The sequence below is a fragment of the Mya arenaria genome, chromosome 14 (genome assembly GCF_026914265.1).
Source record: "Mya arenaria isolate MELC-2E11 chromosome 14, ASM2691426v1".
NCBI classification, from domain to species: Eukaryota; Metazoa; Mollusca; class Bivalvia; order Myida; family Myidae; genus Mya; species Mya arenaria.
The window spans coordinates 16,216,563-16,237,588 of NC_069135.1; the positions used below are offsets into that span (position 1 = coordinate 16,216,563).

A 21,026-nucleotide genomic window follows, 5' to 3' on the forward strand; every position below is an offset into this window, starting at 1 on the left:
ACTGAAGTTCGACATGACACTGTGACTGCAGTTGGACATGACACTGTGACTGCAGTTGGACATGACACTGTGACTGAAGTTGGAAATGACACTGTGACTGAAGTTGGAAATGACACTGTGACTGTAGATGGACATGACACTGTGATTGCAGTTGGACATGACACTGTGACTGAAGTTGGACATGACACTTTGACTGCAGTTGGACATGACACTTTGACTGCAGTTTGACATGAAACTGTGACTGCAGTTGGACATGACACTTTGACTGCAGTTGGACATGAAACTGTGCCTGCAGTTGGACATGAAACTGTGACTGAAGTTGGACATGACACTTTGACTGCAGTTGGACATGACACTTTTACTGCAGTTGGACATGATACTGTGACTGCAGTTGGACATGACACTGTGACTGCAGTTGGACATGAAACTGTGACTGCAGTTGGACATGATATTGGGACTGAAGATGGACATGACACTGTGACTGCAGATGGACATGACACTGTGACTGAAGTTGGACATGATACTTTGACTGCAGCTGGACATGACACTGTGACTGCAGATGGACATGACTCTGTGACTGCAGATGGACATGACTCTGTGACTGCAGCTGAACATGACACTGTGACTGCAGATGGACATGACACTGTGACTGCAGTTGGACATGACACTGTGACTACAGTTGGACATGACACTGTGACTCAGATGGACATGACACTGTGACTACAGTTGGACATGACCCAGTGACTGCAGTTGGACATGACACTGTGACTACAGTTGGACATGACACTGTGACTCAGATGGACATGACTCTGTGACTGCAGATGGACATAATACTGTGACTGCAGTTGGACATGTCACAATATAAGGGAGAGCTAGCCATATAGATGCAAACACTTCTCTTCTTTGCCTTTGGTAGTATAACAAGGGGTGTAACTCAAGAAGCACTTGAGCCAGAGTGACAGTACAGCGCAAGTCTTATGGTGATATTTAAATGGTCTCATGGCCAACATCAAAGTTTTTATAGGAAAATGTGATCAAGCCCATGTCATTGCCAATAATAATAATAATAAGCATGTTTGCTTTGGGAAGGTGCTGTTCTTAGAAATAAGCAGTGATATATTTAGTACATTCACATATTTTTTATGCAATAACTTAAACTTTAAAATGTGCCATTTCAAATTAACACTAAATATTATAAATACAAATTAGATTGCAAAAAAAATTGAATGAGTATCATATTAACCTTATCTTAATCATGAGTTTGTCAGCTTACTAATATACTTTTTTTAGTTTTTTTAAGTATAAGCATAAACTTCAGTAAAATTATAGTCATGCAAACTTGTAATAAAATGTACAGTTCGCCGTCTGAAAAGAAGGTATTTAATTCAACTAAATATCTGTTCAATAATTCACCACTCTAGTCAGTACAACCAAAACCACAGCCAGCTATACAGCGTAAAAACTCTGTAGATAAATCAAAATTCAAACTATCGAATGATCACAATTTTGTATTCTCACTAGTCTAGCTGTTCAATAAATAACAATTTAAAAGCTTTTTAGTTTACTGTTTACTCTGCACCCTATCGACACCCAAAGGGACAAGTCACTTATTACCTTTCAATGGGAATAAATTTGTTGAGAAATACAACATATACTAAAATATTTATAAATTTCATCAATCACAAACTTATAACACTAGACAGAGATTCTTGAAGAAAAACAATACCAGGAGGTTAAAAAGAAAACACTTTATTTTAGGATTAGTTTCCAAAGGAAGTAATAATTAAACCTCAAATAAAACAGACCATTTATCTGTTCTTGCAAATAATTTATGCCTGTGATGATACCCAGTGCTCCAGCCAGAATTTGAAAAGGGCAGGGTGCTCGGTTAAAAAGGGCACTTTCAATGAGCCTTGATCGGGCACTTGCAAGGGCCAATGTTGAATTCTCATTGTGTATTTGTTGTAATTACTTTCAATCCTAATAGTTAGTTATGAATACCTTAGCTGTTTTGTTTAATTTAGTGTCAAAACTATTTATATTTATTATTTTCATACTTATTTCTGAAAATTGACTCTGTCAAACAAAAGTGCACAGCAGGGTGTAGTTAAGGGCAGCAGGGTGCTGGAAAAGGGCAGCGGGGTGCCCCACCCTGCTATTTAGGCCTAGCTGGAGCACTGGATACCTCTTGCTCATTGAAGTTTATTTTTTTCATGCAAATATTTAAAAGTCCTTGATTTACTAGAAAGTGCTCTTTAAATAAAAAGAAGATACTTGTTTGTTTCAGTGTAATATCAATATATACTTCAATGAGAGAGCAGCAAAGGCTATATTTCATTGATGGCATACTCATGATGTATTTACTTTGGTGTTCACAAGGAGAAATATATTGCAATCTTAAACTGAAATAAAAACAAATTCAATGTATTATATGCCTAAAAAGTTTAATAAAAAAGACAGTTAATTGCCAAATTGTGAACAAATGGGACATCATTTCAGAAATTATTTCATTGTTTGAAAGAGTGACATATCATTTATTTGCCACTGACAAAAATTCTAAATTTATAAATCACCTGAGAGGGCCTTTTCAAGAGTACCTACCGGCATGGGTCAGACTATCAGACCCATTCCCAAAGCAAAATATATGACACTTTCCCAATCTTCAGAAAAAAAATCCCAATCAAAAGTAAAAAAACAAACATGAAAGTCTTTTTACCTATACTAGTTAATTCAACATCCTAATTAAATGTGTGATGTAAAGTTTTGGGGTAATTGAACTCAGAAATAATTGATTTTTATCACATTCAGAGATCAGAAATATTATCTCAGTGTCATGATTTATTACAATAGATATTTAAACCCCAAGGATTGATATTCTGAAAGGGAAAAGAAACTAATATTTAATAATTTTACTTATTCACAGGAGACTCAAAAGCTTGTTTTATTAACTGTAAAATTTCCAAATTTTGGCATATTCGCAACGCAGATTTTCCCAAAATGCTCTGGGGTCTTTTTCTCAAAATGGGCAGAAAAGCCCTGCCTGAAAACATATAATATTAATGCTTACACCTTGAAGAATAAGATATTACATACACGTCCTTATCATATTGATGTACACTCAACACATCCATGGAAGGAACAGTCATTAATTGACATAATTTAGATAATGTAAAATGAAATTATCTACAAAAATAAATGTGAGAAAAAGTTCATTTGAAACAATTAAGTTCATAATCATCTTTGTTATTCAAAAAAGGCTAGAATTCATTTTTCAAATATGTTTCCATCTAAAAATATAGGAATTACCTATTCAATAATAAAGTGCAGCTTTTACCCTAAACACTGTATGACAGAGGGTCATATAACAAGACCTGATGGTACATACATCTATTAATTTGCAACAATATCATTGTATTTGCCACTATTTTTGAATAATTAATAGACCAAGTCAGAATATAATAGTATACATTAAGATATTTACATAATTTATAGATTTCATATATAGTAATTTATTCATTTTTATACCACATCCTATCATCAGGTTTTGTAAATTCTAGAGCAATTTACTGTTTTAAGTAGTTTTTGAGTATGTGCATTTGTTTATTTTGTGTAGGTATTTTTTATGTTATATTTAAATAAAAATTAAGTATATAACTTATAAATACATTTCTTCATGAACTGGAATCTTACCTGGCCTAAGTTCAAATTAATAAAACTATAAAAATGACAGTCTAAAACATGTATAATTTGGGAAATTAAAAGTCAATCAATCAGAAAATTTAATTGAAATTTGAATATTTTGTAATAAAGCCATCATATTGGTCATGAAATAATATCAACCATTATTGTAATTTATTATTATAAAGCCATGGATACAAAACTTACCAATTTTTTTTATTAATTACAGGACTGGTTTATGAGAGCACAGCCACAATTTGATGGCTATTTTTAATAAGTCAGAATTTGCAAAATTGCTAGCATCAAATACTCTTAAAACATATAAATACTGAACAATTTACCACACTTAAATATCTTCCATTCAATTGCCCTTTAAATATTTCAACATTACTCTAAAAGGTTGACTAATTTTTCTAGCTTTACAAATATGAAAGAGAGTTATTGATAGCTTTTTAAAAAAGGAACAAATGGTAGTTGAAATAGAGTGAAAATATTGAATGTACTGTTGACAACAAAATTGTTCAATTAAATAAGAATATAATGGAGAAAAAAACTGAATTGACACATTTCTATGAAGAAAAACCTCTTAAGAGATCAGCTTAAGAAATTGGGTGAAGTACATTTAAACTTTTAAATCAATGTCACTTATGTGGAACAATATCAGTAAAATATTTATTTCAATTGTTAAATTCTGAATCCCCAATTAAAGTTATTGACAGGGGAAATGGTATTTGCTTAAGATAAAATGAATGTCATTCATGATTATAATGAATTAATGAATATTTAACATATTCTTTATTAGTACAGGGTGTCCATTTAAGGAAGTTCGGAAGTATATTACTCCCTATAATTATGCTAACATTCGAGTCATTTTTCAGATAAAACTCTGTATGTGAAAGTTTGAGGGTTAAATGTATCAAAACCTGGTTTTGATGTAAAATTAAGTCATATTTTCTAATTTCAATAGTTTTATAATTGAATAAACTTGTGTGGAGATAGCATGTTTTGGTAGAAAACTTCCCAAAGTAATGGCATGGAAGTTCAAACTTCCAATTTCATGCCATATCCCCCGGTGGGGGAAAAAATCCCCCGGAATTTCGATCCATCCCCCGGTCTCCCGGCGGGAGGTAAAAATCCCCCGGAATTTTTTTTTTATTTTTTTTTTTTATAGATTTCACATCAGGCAATAATGACAAATTGAAACCACAGTATGCGAGTGAAACTGAATGTTAAGAAACAACTCCTCAAGGGTGAAATTACTGTTTAAAAAAGGTTTGACAAATGCCAAAAGGAAACCTTAACAACAAGTGATCAATTAATTTGAAGTAATGATCAAAGGCAAAGAAATATTACTATTTTGGAAAAGGAAGAAATTAATAATATTCATTCCATTCTCTTAGTGTCTGAACGTCATCATAGCTGATAGTATTAAACAGAAGTTTTTAAAAGACTTTGGAGGAAGGTAAATTTAATATACAGTATTACAGTATGACATGACAGTGTATCATAAGAATATGATAAATCATGACATAAAATAATTCTGTATAATGAAAAAGATAGGTTTTCATAGCAAAATATATGTGAATACATTTTTTCGTACTTGCGTCTAAAAATACTTTGAAATTTCGCCAACTTAAACCTGCTAAAAAAATCCCCCTGAATACAACCAAAATCCCCCTAAATTTCAGCCTTTCTGAACAAATCCCCCTGAATGGTCTCCAGAAAATATGACATGTATGTAGGTATCAACATTTCTGTGGCTAAAACAAGTACAGTTTTGAAGGGAATGGATGTCCACTTATCTTGGTTTCATTCCTACTTGAAATTGCAAGGTGGAAAAAAAAGATAATATTATGACAAAACATACCTAATTAAAATATTTTCTAGCCTTTTTATTGATGATTTGAAATGGAAAACAGCAAAAAAATCAATGGACAGAATGCCATGCAAATACATTTTGTTTTAATGAAATTTTAAATTTTAGAACTATTTAGTTAATACTGTACTGTATCTTTATTAAACTCTAAAGATATACAATGTATCCAATATTTAGGAGATATTGTACAAACTAAAATAAATAATTACCTGTCATTTTTCGGTATTTTTCTTGTTGAATCTGCTCTTTCCATACCTTGTTTTTGACAATAATAAAACCAGTATAACACGATATTATTAAATATCCCAATAAAATAAAGTACGCAACTCTTTGAAAAGTAGCTCTCATTATTCAATAAATGTCAACATGATATACCCCTTCACTAACTCTCCTTACATTCCTGTAAAACTAAGGATTAAATAAACAAAGCAATTCTCTCATTTATCACAGATCTTATCAAGTTTGTTTAACATGTCTGCTCACTGACTTATCCCAAAGCGAAAGTGAAATGTACACACAGCAGTGTCACATGACCAATGGAAAATCGAAATGGCGGCGCCCATGGAAGACGTGAAAAATGCAGTTTTCGATTCGAAGACGAACTCCTGTCGTATTGAGGTCACTGTTCCGACAGGGTTTGAGCAAGTTGCTGGTGGAGAGGTCAAGGAAAAAATCGGCTCTGGTTTTAAGGAACTTCGAGGGAAAATAAGCTTCGAATGTCCGATTGAATCTGTGGAAAAAGTGAGAAACGGTGTCACGGCTACTTTCTACAAAGAAAATATATCCCAGGGTGTGCAACACGGCACTATTTCAACAGCCCCATTATTGCATTATTGTTATCTCTATGTCTAAACTTTATCATTTAAAATTAATTTTGTCATTTGTCCCAAAACATCATCGTTAAGTCATTGTTTAGCCACAATACAAATTCTAAAACAGCCATACTGGGAAACCATTTTATGATTTGGCCATATTTTTGTTTCTCTGTTATGTCTGTGTAACCACATATTCCTTATGTATATAGTGGCAAATTTACTGTCTCGCTATAGAGCTAGCTTTTATAGTGACGTGGTAGTGTCTGTCTGCAGAGCTAGAGGTTGTGGGTTCGAACCCCAACAGGTGAACATATACAATTTGTGAAGTCTGTTACATTTGGCACCCAACAAGGGACCCGTGTTGCATGATAAGCTTCAAGGTCACTTACAAATTGACTTTTGTCTTCTAAAATGGAGGACGAATTTCAAATTGTGGGGGGAATGTGTACATTAAACATATATTAACCCAACCAATATTACAAAGAAAGATTTTTTTTTAAACATGTCCTTTAATTAAAAAAATCATTTTTCAGGTGACCAAGCTGAGAACAGTGGACAACTGCAGAGTTGTGATGCTTTACCAGTCTAACTATGAATTCTCTGATGATAAGGTTTGTTTTGACAATGAACTGAAATTCTAACCATGTATAATGACGTTAATCAACCTGTTATTTCATGTAAAACCACGCCAGTTAAGATTTTATTTAACTGTTCTTTTACTGACTTAATTGATACATGTATGATTTCATGTTCAGCCCAGGATTTGTTGTATTTCAGCCTAAAAAATCAATAAAACATAATTATTCTATGGGCACATATTCTAGCAGGCATTTTGAATATGAAAAAAAATCAAATTAATCAACAAGGGCTTATCTATTCAGGATAGGTTTCAATTTCAGATATCATAAAAAATCTTTCGTCCACTATTTGTTAAGGTGGTACAATTTGGCATTTTCAATTAATATTCTTACACAATGGTAGGTGCTGATATTGTCAGAACAGTGGCTAGGAGGAGATATGGAATGACCCAATCATAGGAGCAACCATGTCTTTGTTATGCCCCCGAAGGTGGGCATATTAAAATCGCACCGTCCGTCCGTCCGTCCGGCTCTGTAACTTTCCCTTGTATGGACAGATTTTAAAATAACTTGCAACATGTGTTCCACATACCAAGACGACGTGTCGCGTGCAAGACCCGTGTCCCTACCTCAAAGGTCAAGGTCACACTTAGTGTTTATTCACAATGGAGTGCTGCATATAAGGACATAGAGTATAGGTTGTCGTGTCAGGGCTGTAACTTTCTCTTGTATGGACAGATTTTAAAATAACTTGCCACATGTGTTCCACATACCAAGACGACGTGTCGCGTGCAAGACCCGTGTCCCTACCTCAAAGGTCAAGGTCACACTTAGTGTGTATTTACAATGGAGTGCTGCATATAACGACATAGAGTATAGGTTGTCGTGTCCGGGCTGTAACTTTCCCTTGTATGGACAGATTTTAAAATAACTTGCCAAATGTGTTCCACATACCAAGAAGACGTGTCGCGGGAAAAACCCGTGTCCCTACCTCAAAGGTCAAGGTCACACTTAGAGTTTATTTACAATGGAGTGCTGCATATAACGACATACAGTATAGGTTGTCGTGTCCGGGCTGTAACTTTCCCTTGTATGGATATATTTTAAAATAACTTGCCACATGTGTTCCACATACCAAGAAGACGTGTCGCCTGCAAGACCTGTGTCCCTACCTCAAAGGTCAAGGTCACACATAGTGTTTATTCACAATGGAGTGCTGCATATAAGGACATAGAGTATAGGTTGTCGTGTCCGGGCTGTAACTTTCCCTTGTATGGACAGATTTTAAAAAAACTTGACACATGTGTTCCACATACCAAGACGACGTGTCGCGTGCAAGACCCGTGTCCCTACCTCAAAGGTCAAGGTCACACTTAGTGTTTATTCACAATGGAGTGCTGCATATAAGGACATAGAGTATAGGTTGTCGTGTCAGGGCTGTTACTTTCCCTTGTATGGACAGATTTTAAAATCACTTGCTACATGTGTTCCACATACGAAGACAACGTGTCGTGTGCAAGACCCATGTCCCTACCTCTTAGGTGAAAGAGTGTTTATTCACAAGGGAATTCTGAATATAAGGACATAACAGTGTAGGTTGTCAAGTATGGGTGGTATTTTTTTATGTTCAGAGGCAATTTAAAATAACTTGCCATATGTTTTTGGCACGTAAAGGCAAGATCAACTTTTCATGTACTGACCTTGTTCGTAGGTCAATGTCACATTCGGGGGCATTCGTCACATACTGTGACAGCTCTTGTTTCTAATAAAATCAGCAAAATCTAGTTGTATTTATAAATGAAGGGCCTCCTGATAAAAAATTTCTAGTAAGCCAAGCTGAATTAATAATTAACATTTTTACAAACTACTCATCACGGTAACATGCTATAATTCCCATGTACATAATGCTATTTACAATTTTGCTGTCTTTTATGTATACGATTATCCATAATTTATACTTTTTCCAAGAACTAACCATGTACAGGGAAGGGCCAACTAGATTGCCCGTACAGTTGAGAAAACATGTTGATGTTATTACTGTATACTGTGATCTCTAATCCATTTTACTTTGTGGAATTTTATACACCAGTATGTATTAGGAAACAGCTTTTGTAAATAACTGTTCCAATTTTGTACCTATTCAAAACTATATGCTTTTATTTCCAGGTAACCAGCTTTTTGTTATGTTATGTATGTTTTTCATTCATGTCAGAAAATAGCTCATTTAGCTAATGTTTCTTGTGAGCTAGCTTATACCCAACTTTCAATAAAGATTCTTGTTTCATGTATTTTGAATGGAAGATATATTTTTATCTGCCTCAGTGTGATTTTCCTCAATCATTTCTTTGCAAGGTTATTGTTGGAACTTTCTCTTAACTGTTGTCCCAGCCACACATTGAAGTACAGGTAAAGATGACAGAATTTGGGAAAATGATATTTTATTTTATAAATTGGAAAAGGTATTGTTTGTTACTGAATTTTCATATGTAATTTCACAGGTGGAGAACATGCAAAAGTTGAGAGATCTTGTAGCTTCAGTGAATTGGCCATTGGGTATTCAAGTAAGAGTTCAAATGTTGTCTTATAACAGTCAGTTTAGGATTGTTCCCAGTGAAAAAATACACCAAGAATTAAGCAATTTATTAAATTGAAACACTTCAAGAAATTTGTTCTTCCATTGTTTCCCTCAATTTTACAACAACTTCACTTGGACTATCCCTGTTGCAATGTCTATTTTAAAGGCATCCTGATGATATTGCTAAACATTATAACAATCTCTATATAAAACTAATCCTTACTAATGAGAGGGGAAGATATATTTCATTTCATTATCTTTGCAGGTTTGGAAACGTTTCTTCTCGTTTGAACATCCCATAGCTGAGGTACCTGAGGAGATCACATCTGACTTTGGAGAGCCCTATTTTCCTCCACCAAGGCAAAACTCTAATCCAGAGAAGAAATCTAAGAGGTCAAAGGGCAAGAAGTGGAAGAAGAAGAGGGAAAATTTGGTTGACAAGGCAAAAGATGAACCAGTTGAAGCAATCTCTGGAAGTGGAGCTGCCTCGCAGGAAAGTGGTGATAAAACTGAAACAGTAACAAAGTCTGTGTGTGACTTGAATAATTCAGTAAATGTCACAAATGGTTCAGAGTGTCCAAAGACTAATGAAACTGCACAAGTCACTGAAGGAGGCGAAAATCCGAATAAAAAGCCTAGAGTAAGAGAGAACCCCTGGAATCCCCTCATGCCTTCATTTAGAGTGACATGTAACAGGAGTGGTGATAAACATAATTTTGACTCAATGACGGCTGCAGCTAACTTTGGTGGTGCTATTTACCAATACTTTGGATGGAATATAAAAATGACAGAGTTTGACATGGAAGTAATTCTTGCTATTGATGATCATGAGGTCACTGTCAGTATGGGGTTGACTAAAGAAAGCCTACACAGAAGAGACATCACAAGTTTTGGACCTACAACTTTGAGACCGACAGTGGCCAATGGCATGCTCAGGTATGAATGTAACAATACAGATAAGTAATACAATGCATTTTTACTTCCTATATATATTGAACATATTTTTCAGACAGTATTTGAAAACAATGCTGAAATTTAATTACAATCAGAGATTGTTAACATCCATGACATGGAATGACCACAAAATAGCAGATTGTGTACCCAAAAAGAGTTTTTAGCTCTACTGGCCGACCTCTTTTGACCAAACCCCAGAAGAGCTTATGCCATGGCATGTTGTTAGTAGTCCGTGCCTCTCTAAACAAGCTTGTGAACACAATACAGTCTTCAGTTTTGATTGTATGTCAATCAAACTTATACAGTAGTTACATAAACATGACAGCTTGGTTCCTTCTTTAAACCTGCCAGATCTGTCCTATGCAAGAATGGATAATTGCTCTTGTCATGCTGCAGCTCTAGCAAAAGTACTTTCTTAGGGAGACAACTTAGTATATAGAGAGTTCTGTATTATTATTGTAGTTCTTTCCAATGCCTGAAATGCTGCAAGTCTAGTAGGAAGACAATTTTGTATAGAGTTGTGTATAATTGTTACTTTCCTTTGCCCTTTGTGAAACATACAGTTCACTGATTGCTTCCCTTTGAATGTGAGTTCAGTATATTTACAACAAAAACATGCAAATAGAACAAAGGTCCTTATGGGCCTCTTGTTTTAATAGTTTTATAGATAGTTTTTCAACTGGTGCTTTATGTATTCTAAAACTAAAACAACTATTCTGATAGTTATGTTAAGATGTTAGCAACTTGTATCTTTTTTGCAATTTATACTGATAAGTTGATTTAAAAGTCACTGTTCTCATCAATTTCTATTTCCTACTACAGACTATGTTCAATCCAATCAGGTGACATTGTGTGTGACCCCATGTGTGGATCTGGAAGTATACCCATACAGGTAATTTAATATAGTAAAAGTTTAAAAAAGTTAAACATCGCCATTTTTAGCTCCACTGGCCGAAGGCCATGGAGCTTATGTCGTCACAGATTGTCCGTCGTGAGTGCGTGCGTGCGTGCGTGCGTGCGTGCGTAAACTTTTACTTTAAACGACATCTCCTCTGAAACTGATAAGCGGATTTTGACAAAACTTCACAGGAATGTTCCTTTGGTGGTCCTTTACCAAAATTGCTCAAATGGTTCCGGTCCATTGCACAATATGGCCGCCAGAGCTAAAAATAGCAAAATCTTTAAACGACATCTCCTCTGAAACGGTTCGGCAGATTTTGATGAAACTTGACAGTAATGTTCCTTGGGTGGTCCTTTATTAAAATTGCTCAAATGGTTCTGGTCCATTGCACAATATGGCCGCCACAGCTAAAAATAGCAAAATCTTTAAACGACATCTACTCTGAAACGGATTGGCAGATTTTGATGAAACTTGACAGAATTGTTCCTTGGGTGGTCCTTAACCAAAATTGCTCAAATGGTTCCGGTCCGCTGCACAACATGGCTGCCAGGGCAAAAAAATAGAAAAACCTTTAAAGAACATCTTCTCAGAAACCGATGATCAGATTTTGATGAAACTTAACAGAAATGTTCCTTGGATGGTCCTTTATCAAATTTGCTTCAATGGTTTCGGTCCACTGCACAAGATGGCCCCCAGAGGTAAAAATAGAAAAACCTTTAAACGACTTCTCCTCAGAAACCGATGATCAGATTTTGATGAAACTTGACAGAAATGTTCCTTGGGTGGTCATTAACCAAAATTTGTTAAATGGTTCCAGTCCACTGCACACCATGGCTGCCAGAGCTAAAAAATAAAAAAAACTTTATACGACTTGTCGTCGAAACCGATGACCTTTTTTCGATAAAACTTGACAGAAATGTTTGTTTGGTGCTCCTTTACTCAAATTGCCCAAATCATTTCGGTCCACTGCACAACATGGCAGCCAGAGCTATTAAAGTAAAAAAAAAAATTAAATAACTTCTCCTCAAAAATTGATGATTGTATTTCTATGAAACTTGACGAAAATGTTCGTTAGGTGGTCTTTGCTTGAACCTTTTGGCCAGTGGAGCACAGGCACTGATGTGCCTCTTGTTTGACAGTCTGGCACTGACTCGTTATAAATATTGTGATTGGTCAGTTTTGTAACAATGTGTATTTTTGGACCATACCTGTACCAGATTATTAGTAATTGCATCGTAAGTTCAAAAAAAAGATAGCAGTTTGGAACAATTTGAAATGTCATATAAAACCTCCCAATGCTTATCACAAGCCTTATATTTTTTTGTGTTTCAAATTCATCATGCGATATACAGTGGTAACTTGGTTATCTACTGCAAAGGGAGGTAAACATTGAGTTATGCTTGACTAATTTTGAATATGCATTTTGACATCTACTCTCGACCGAATATGATGTCGGGCTGGTGAACAAATAGTTATTTAACAATATTGTTGAGAAAAAAGATTTGTTTTTTAAAATATCAATTTTTCTCACCTTTAAGCCTTGTTTAATAATCAATGTACATTAAATCTTAATTTTTTATTACAACTGAACGTGAAAACTGTCAGCCAGATGGACCGAACCAATTTTAGTCCTACTGAGGCCAAATTTACCTCAGACTGATGGTTTTTTGTGATATCGGTTTGCAGCGTGGAGAAAGGTTAAAGGTTCTAGCCATATATTTGTGTTTGTTCTGTATCACCCATGGAAATATTTAAATGAAGCTCAGTTCAAATATTAACTACATAGAGATTTCATGCAGAACCCACATTACAAGGTCACAGATTAAGGTCAAAGGTTTGAGTCATTGATATAATGTTGGCTCAATGTCTCCTTAGATCCTTGAAGGATTTTCATGAAACTTTAGTAAATGTTTATCACTTTTACATGTCACGCAGAACCAACACTTAATGTGGGCCAGGTCAAGGTCACTGTTTAGCTTCAAAGGTTAGAGTCATAGATTTCATATCAGCTCCAAATCTCTTTAATCCCTACAAGGATTTCCATGAAACTTGGATAATATGTTCACCACATCCAGACAACATGCAGAAACCAAAACTTTCTAGACATAGATTCTGTGCATACTTTCATGTCCAGTCTGTATCTACACCTAACCACTCGAATGATTTTTTATGAAACTCCAGACAAAGTGCAAAACTCGAAAACCCTGCATGCTGGCTCAAGGTCAAGGTCCAAGTTTAAGATCTGAAATTCTACAATTTGTTCCATATCTTTCAATGTCAAATGTCAAGGAAAAGAATTAGACCAGCATAGGGGAGACATCTGTTGTTTTTTTCAATCAAGAACCAACTATCTTTTAGATAAGTTTCCCTGGTAGGCTTTAAGGAGTCAAGGTCAGAAAAAACAGTATCAATTATTTAAAAGAATTGTTGAGGCCATTTATATAAAAATGGCATCTTGAATCATGTGATACATCTGTTTGCAGTCAATAGTGAATGTCCTCATATTGTTCCTTACATTCATGGAAAGGTCAGATTACCAATGAATATTATCAAATGATATTCATAATGTTTCTCTTCACAGCTCAGCCTTGGCTGACCTTTTCCCTGCAATTGGTAAAAGTGATTTGAAGAGGGTTCTCCTACAACCAAAGAAAGGAATTCCAAGAAATTACAAATTTACAATGCATATATATATATCTTTAACAAATTTATAATTTTTACAGTGCAGCCTGGGCTGGCCATTGTCATACAACCTAGCAGGGGAGATAGGAAAGCGTGCGTTGGACAGAGTGAGGGACAACCTAAGCTTTGTAGCACAACAAAAAATGGAGAACAAGTAACGAAAATTTTAATTGATATGTGAAATAATTATTAACAATTGTGAACAGAGTGAACCTCAGCTTTGTCGCACAGAAGCAGGGTAGCAAGTAATTTATTTTAATAATTGTAAGATGCTAGATCCTGTTATTAATTCATTCTACTAAATCTGCATTAAGTGTTGCTCTGGTGATTAAATATAATTGAAAATAACCAAAAACGTCAACATCAGTGACTATCGATAGTGATTCAGAACTTTTGTTCCATACTGTACTCCCTTTTACACTCTTCAAATTGTACTTTAGGTAAGATGCATGAAAACTAAATATCAAATAAGGCAGAACAAGTTATTTTAAAATCTGTCCATACAAGGGAAAGTTACAGCCCGGACACGACAACCTATACTCTATGTCATTATATGCAGCATTCCATTGTGAATAAACACCTAAGTGTGACCTTGACCTTAGAGGTAGGGACACGGTTCTTGCACGCGACATGTCGTCTTGGTATGTTGAACACATGTGGCAACTTATTTTAAAATCTGTCCATAAAAGGGAAAGTTACAGCCCGGACACGACAACCTATACTCTAAGTCCTTATATGCAGCATTCCATTGTGAATAAAGACCTAAGTGTGACCTTGACCTAAGAGGTAGAGACACGGGTCTTGCACCCGACACATCGTCTTGGTAATTCAAACACATGTGGCAAGTTATTTTATAATCTGTCCATACAAGGGAAAGTTACAGCCCGGACATAACAACCTATACTCTATGTCGTTATATGCAGCATTCCATTGTGAATAAACACTAAGTGTGACCTTGACCTAAGAAACAGGGACATAGATCTTGCATGCGACACGTCGTCTTGGTATGCCGAACACATGTGGCAAGTTATTTTAAAATCTGTCCATACAAGGAAAAGTTACAGCCCGGACACGACAATCTATACTCTATGTCATTATATGCAGCATTCCATTGTGAATAAACACCTAAGTGTGACCTTGACCTTAGAGGTAGGGACACGGTTCTTGCACGCGACACGTCGTCTTGGTATGTCGAACACATGTGGCAACTTATTTTAAAATCTGTCCATACAACGGAAAGTTACAGCCCTGACACGATAACCTAAACTCTATGTCCTTATATGCAGCATTCCATTGTGAATAAAGACCTAAGTGTGACCTTGACCTTAGAGGTAGGGACACGGTTCTTGCACGCGACATGTCATCTTGGTATGCCAAACACATGTGGCAAGTTATTTTAAAATCTGTCCATACAAGGGAAAGTTACTGCCCGGACACGACAACCTATACTCTATGTCCTTATATGCAGCATGCCATTGTGAATAAACACTAAGTGTGACCTTGACCTAAAAGGTAGGGACACGGTTCTTGCATGCGACACGTCGTCTTGGTATTCCGAACACATGTGGCAAGTTATTTTAAAATCTGTCCATACAAGGGAAAGTTACAGCCCGGACACGACAACCTGTACTCTATGTCCTTATATGCAGCATTCCATTGTGAATAAAGACCTAAGTGTGACCTTGACCTTAGAAGTAGGGACACGGTTCTTGCACGCGACAAGTCGTCTTGGTATGCCGAACACATGTGGCAAGTTATTTTAAAATCTGTCCATACAAGGGAAAGTTACAGGCGGGACACGACAAGCTATACTCTATGTCCTTATATGCAGCATGCCATTGGGAATAAACAACTAAGTGTGACCTTGACCTAAGATGTAGGGACACGGTTCTTGCACGGGACACGTTGTCTTGGTATGCCGAACACATGTGGCAAGTTATTTTAAAATCTGTCCATAATATTCTGAGTTATTGAGTCGGACGGACGGACGGACAGACGGACGGACGGTTCCATTTTAATATGCCCACCTTCGGGGGCATAAAAAGCATAAGAAATACATAGTTATATAAAAATAAAGCCAAAATGCAAATGAAAATGTTTGTACATGAATGACAATAATGGTTTAGAAATCAATAAATCTCTGATAAACAATTTAATTTTAAAAATGTTCCCATTCGGTACACTTTTCGGTGCAAAACTTCACCAGGCATAAATTTCTTACCGTAATAAGATCTTAAGTGTATCTTTTTTCATTTACACAAATTACATACTGGTTCTCAAACTTCATTTAACTAGAACAAAAACATGTTTACCGTGATCATCCTAAATATTACTTCCTTTAAAAGTATAAAACAATTCAAACAAAGAATATTACTCAATTAATACAGACACTAAAAATAGTGTACAGAACTTTATCTTTGTTTTAAAGTACTTTGTTGGAGAAAATTGGTCCAGGCTAATATTCTGATTTCAAAATTGTCACAAAAAATACATGCTCTATCGTATGTACAGGTCACTGCCGGTGGATTCAATTAGATGGGACGTATGTAACCTGCCTCTACGAGACAACAGTGTTGATGTCTTCATTACTGATCTGGTAGGTGACCCATTAATGATTTATTCTATTATTTTTAATCCCCCGCCACGGAGTGGGGAAGTGATTATAGGAATGCACCTTGTCCTTCTGTCAGTCTGTCTGTCCGTCTGGCTGTAACATTTCGTGTCTGGGCTATAACTTACTTATGTATGGATGGATTACCATAATACTTGGTACAAATGTTGTCCTCATTGAGACGATGTGCAGTGACCTTGACCCGGGTCCATACGAGGTCACACGAGACATTTAAAGGTCAGAGTACACATGCTCGTGTCCGCGCTATAAGTTACTTATCATATATGCATTGATGGATTACCATTTTACTTGGTACAAATGTTGTCCTCATTGAGACGATGTTCAGTGAGCTTGACCCGGGTCCATACCTCAATGGTCAAGGTCACATATGACATTTAAAGGTCATAGTACACATGCTTGTGTGCGGACTTTTTACATTTACCAAAGTGACATGTCAATTCTTACTGGATTTATTGACCTTATACATTTCATGTTCTTTTAGCAACAATAACTGAATTGATCCAAGAACTCGAACCAATTGCAATTTGTGCCAGTAGTCCATCATTACGTTTTGGGTCCATAGTATGACAATGCGAAATAGAGGATAAGATATTTAATGTTAAATGAAAGTTTTAAACAAGTTGCACAGATTGATACTTAGCGCACTCTACCAAGCATTATCATTATGTGCAACAAGCTTAATATTTAAAAAAAACAATGGACACAAATGTGATTATATATTTATAACATGTGTTTTCTTTTCAAAAGCAGTAAAACAATGTTATGACGTCACCACAATATATATGTTTCACTTTATCGAAAATACTTAATAAGGCTTGCTATTTCATTGATGTTATAAATCAAGAACTCATTTTCCTTCTTATATTTAGCCAAAATAACCTTGACATTGATCTTACCTACACTACACACAATATGAAAAACTTTAACAAATATCCTTTTATAATATGTTCATATATCCAAGAATATTTAGGTTACCGATCAAACAAAGTGTATTTCCTATATTCCCACTTTTGACCAGTGGTTGTGTACAAATTTGGTCAGATTCAAGGTACCAGTCAGGTTGAGAGAAAAACAAAATATACTAAACAAAACAGGCGGGGGAAATAGCCGTCCTTTGAACTGCCTTGTATTACCTTAAAGAAGTTGCAAGTCTAATGTTCTTCCAGAGGGTGTTTCTCTCATGGATGTATTTACTATCAAAATCAGAAACATTAGGTCATGTAAATGTTTGACCTGTTTTTAGCCTGAAGTACAGAATTCAGTATCAAATGCATTACATGTACCATCAATAGACTACAAACAAATCTGTATGAAATTATTTTTTTTCTTATTTCTTCACAGCCATTTGGTGTAAGAATGGGGCACAAGGTAGACAACTGGCGCCTGTATCCAGGGGCCCTGCTGGAGATGGCAAGGGTTGTCTCCCCTAACACAGGCAGGTGCTGCCTCCTCACTGAGGACAAAAAGTGCATGATCAAGGTAACTGTGGGCTTAGTTTTCATGCAGTTTTACCAATTTATAATTTGGGTATATTTGTAAAGGTTCATCTATAAATATTATGGATGGCAACGAGTACCCGAGTACTCAGTCGAACGTCGAGTACTCTATAAAAATCACCAAATACACGATTTACAGACGATGTATCAGATCTGGTTAGATGCCAAGAGGACAATTTACGGTCCCTCTAATCCCCGCTGTGTACACAATTGACCCTAATAAATTAGTTGACAGTTGTTGTGAGAATTGCAGACTGTCAACAAAGGGCCCCTATTTCCAATTAGCACTGATGTCAATTAATGAAGTTTTGATAGCGGAGCTTTCACCTACACAATTCTATTGTTTACAAATTAGAGACCTTTCACCAAACAATGGACGCTAACGAGAGAATTAGTAACGACCCTTACGAATATTGATTTCTTAATGGGCGTATTTTTTGCGATGCATATTACAATTATTTCGTAGAGTTAATAACTAAACAAATTTATAAATTATTTTCGTACATTGTAATTCTGAATGTTGTTCATTATTGAGTTATTCCTGATCATTTAGACGCTTGAATATGATCCGAGTTTTACTTTCCCATTATATTGAAGTGCATGTGATGTGTATGAAAAGGACAAATTAAAAGCATGAAACAACATCTGTTTTCTTTTTATTGATTTTTCTGTTAAGGTACATAATGACAGTCTTATTAAAAGATGAAAATGGCCAATAATACGACCAACGCACAGTAAACATGAACTATATATGTATCCACGAACTTGTCTTTCCGGAAAGCCAATTCAAGTTATCCGAGTAATCGAGTACTCGATCGGAAGATTGTTTGAGTACTCGAGTACCAATTTTACTACTCGTTGCCATCCCTAATAAATATGGCACCAGAAATATAGTTTATACAATTACACATATAGCAAACAAGTTTAGTACAAAATTAATAAAGGTACATACATAATCTTTTCACAGTTAATTTGACAAGACCATTTATGTTGTGGTTTGCATTAGTACAACATATCATAATCATACTCATTGCTACTTAGTAAAGTTGTCTTAATTAAACTTGCCAAACAATTAAATAAATGGTTCAGAATTGGGCATGAAGCTGTGACAATTCAGTTGCTGCATAACAATTTTTGAAATAATGGTAGGAATTCAGCTGTACTTTTTGTGGTCCCTGAGATAATGAAGGTCACTGAAACTCAAACTTTGTCTCTCAAAGGTTTTTTATGTAGATTTATGTAGATGTAGTTATTTTAATTGAGATTGTAGTTTTGGAATATTTTTTTGTTAAAATCAGTATATACAGTAACTTGTAAGAAGTCTTCTTGTATTCTATTTTTCCAGACCATACAAAAGATGGGAAAGTACTGGACACGAACTAAAACTCTGGGTATCAACCTGGGAGGACTGGCTGCTGGTGTGTTTGTACTGGCCCGTACAGCAGAAGGGGTAAACAAGGGGGACAACCCCAGCATGTACAGTGCAAGGGGCACCAAGGGAGATAATATGGATATGGATGTGGGCAGTGACAAGGGGGAATAATTCACATTTTTGTGACTGGTTATGGCAACATGTTTTGCTTTATTGATAAATAAATTCAACACCTGAAACAAAATAAATTTGTTATCTTTCTGTATAGTGTTCTTTTTGGTATTTGCTTTTGGAATATATCTAATAGTAGTGCATGTTCTTGTATTTGTTTAAAGGCCTCAAGATCTGGTCTGTTCCTTGGTTCTGCATGACTGTTTGAACTTCAATGGTCATTACCGAAATCATTGTCACCAAAATATATAATGACAATTTATCACAATTGTTTCTATAATTTATAAATACGTGAAAATAATGTTGGTTGGACTTCCAAGGACTTGAATGTGTTGGGTATGAGCGTTTGTCATAATACATTTAAATGTGGCATGTTTCTCATCAGTGGTTCCCAGTATGAGGCATTTTTATATTTAATTCTTAAATATTAAATTCAGTTGTATACAGATGACTTCATTGAACAACAAAGGAGACATACTAGTGATGAAACGATTGAGTACAATCGATAAATTGTCGCTGACAATGCTGTCTGCGACAATCGATAGTGGGTGTCCAAAATTGATGTTGCTAATGTAACTTCCGGTAACTAAGTTTTTTTTTGTTTTGTAAAAGTCGAGTAAATGTCAATTTTTTATTTCCAGTCTTGTTGAGTTCAATTTAACAAGGAAGGTCATTCTCTTACACAAATGCGTTGATGGAAAACACTTTTGCTTAAAATCTTACAAACTCTCCTAAAAAAAAATTTTTTTTTAATTGTTTATATATTTCATAAAACCTTCAATAACCTGTCTCTATGGTGTAGTGGGTCTGGTCTTACCTGAAAATACCGGGGATCCTGGATCGGTGCATTCTGTTTTTGAAACCTTTTTCGGTGAATAAACCTAATGAAATGTTCAATGTAACAGGTAATTGAATGTTAAGCTGGTTCACAAATATTTAATATGCATAGATGAAATGCTAAGATAACTTGCATGAATCGGCGTGCATTATTTTGCAATTGATGTGCAATTATTAAGTATGTGTTGTGTTCTGTATGTTTTTAGCTCTACTGGCCAAAGGCCAGAAGAGCTTATGCGATGGGAATGTGTACGTAGTATGTTTTTGACCATGTGAACAGTTTTGCAAACAAGCATTAATGTTGTCCTCAGATGTCCTTGACTTTGACCTTTGACCGACTTTTTATTTTTAAAGCTAGAGAAATGAAATTTTGACGATGAGTACAGTTTTGAAAGCAAATATTTTTTACCCTCAGATTACCTTTACTTGGCTCATGCAACAAATCTGCTTACAACACTT

General features: G+C 35.4%; 2 protein-coding genes across 2 annotated transcripts in view; one reads left to right on the top strand and one right to left on the bottom strand.

Moving 5' to 3' along the window:
• The window catches only part of LOC128218019 (ribitol-5-phosphate xylosyltransferase 1-like), a 58,665-nt gene extending 52,603 nt beyond the window's left edge, over window positions 1–6,062 (bottom strand). The window contains exon 1 of the mRNA XM_052925526.1: window positions 5,764–6,062. Within this exon, the coding sequence (XP_052781486.1) occupies window positions 5,764–5,902 (139 nt within the window). The 5' untranslated portion in view covers window positions 5,903–6,062. The remainder of the gene's footprint in view (window positions 1–5,763) is intronic.
• Window positions 6,063–6,098: 36 nt separating this feature from the next.
• On the top strand, window positions 6,099–19,882 carry LOC128216565 (tRNA (guanine(6)-N2)-methyltransferase THUMP3-like). The gene is made up of 9 exons (XM_052923160.1): window positions 6,099–6,295; window positions 6,903–6,980; window positions 9,446–9,508; window positions 9,788–10,458; window positions 11,299–11,368; window positions 14,101–14,213; window positions 16,571–16,655; window positions 18,033–18,170; window positions 19,533–19,882. Exons 1-9 carry the CDS (start codon window positions 6,104–6,106, stop codon window positions 19,728–19,730), a joined length of 1,608 nt encoding a protein of 535 aa, XP_052779120.1. The 5' UTR covers window positions 6,099–6,103; the 3' UTR covers window positions 19,731–19,882.
• Window positions 19,883–21,026: the final 1,144 nt, after the last annotated feature.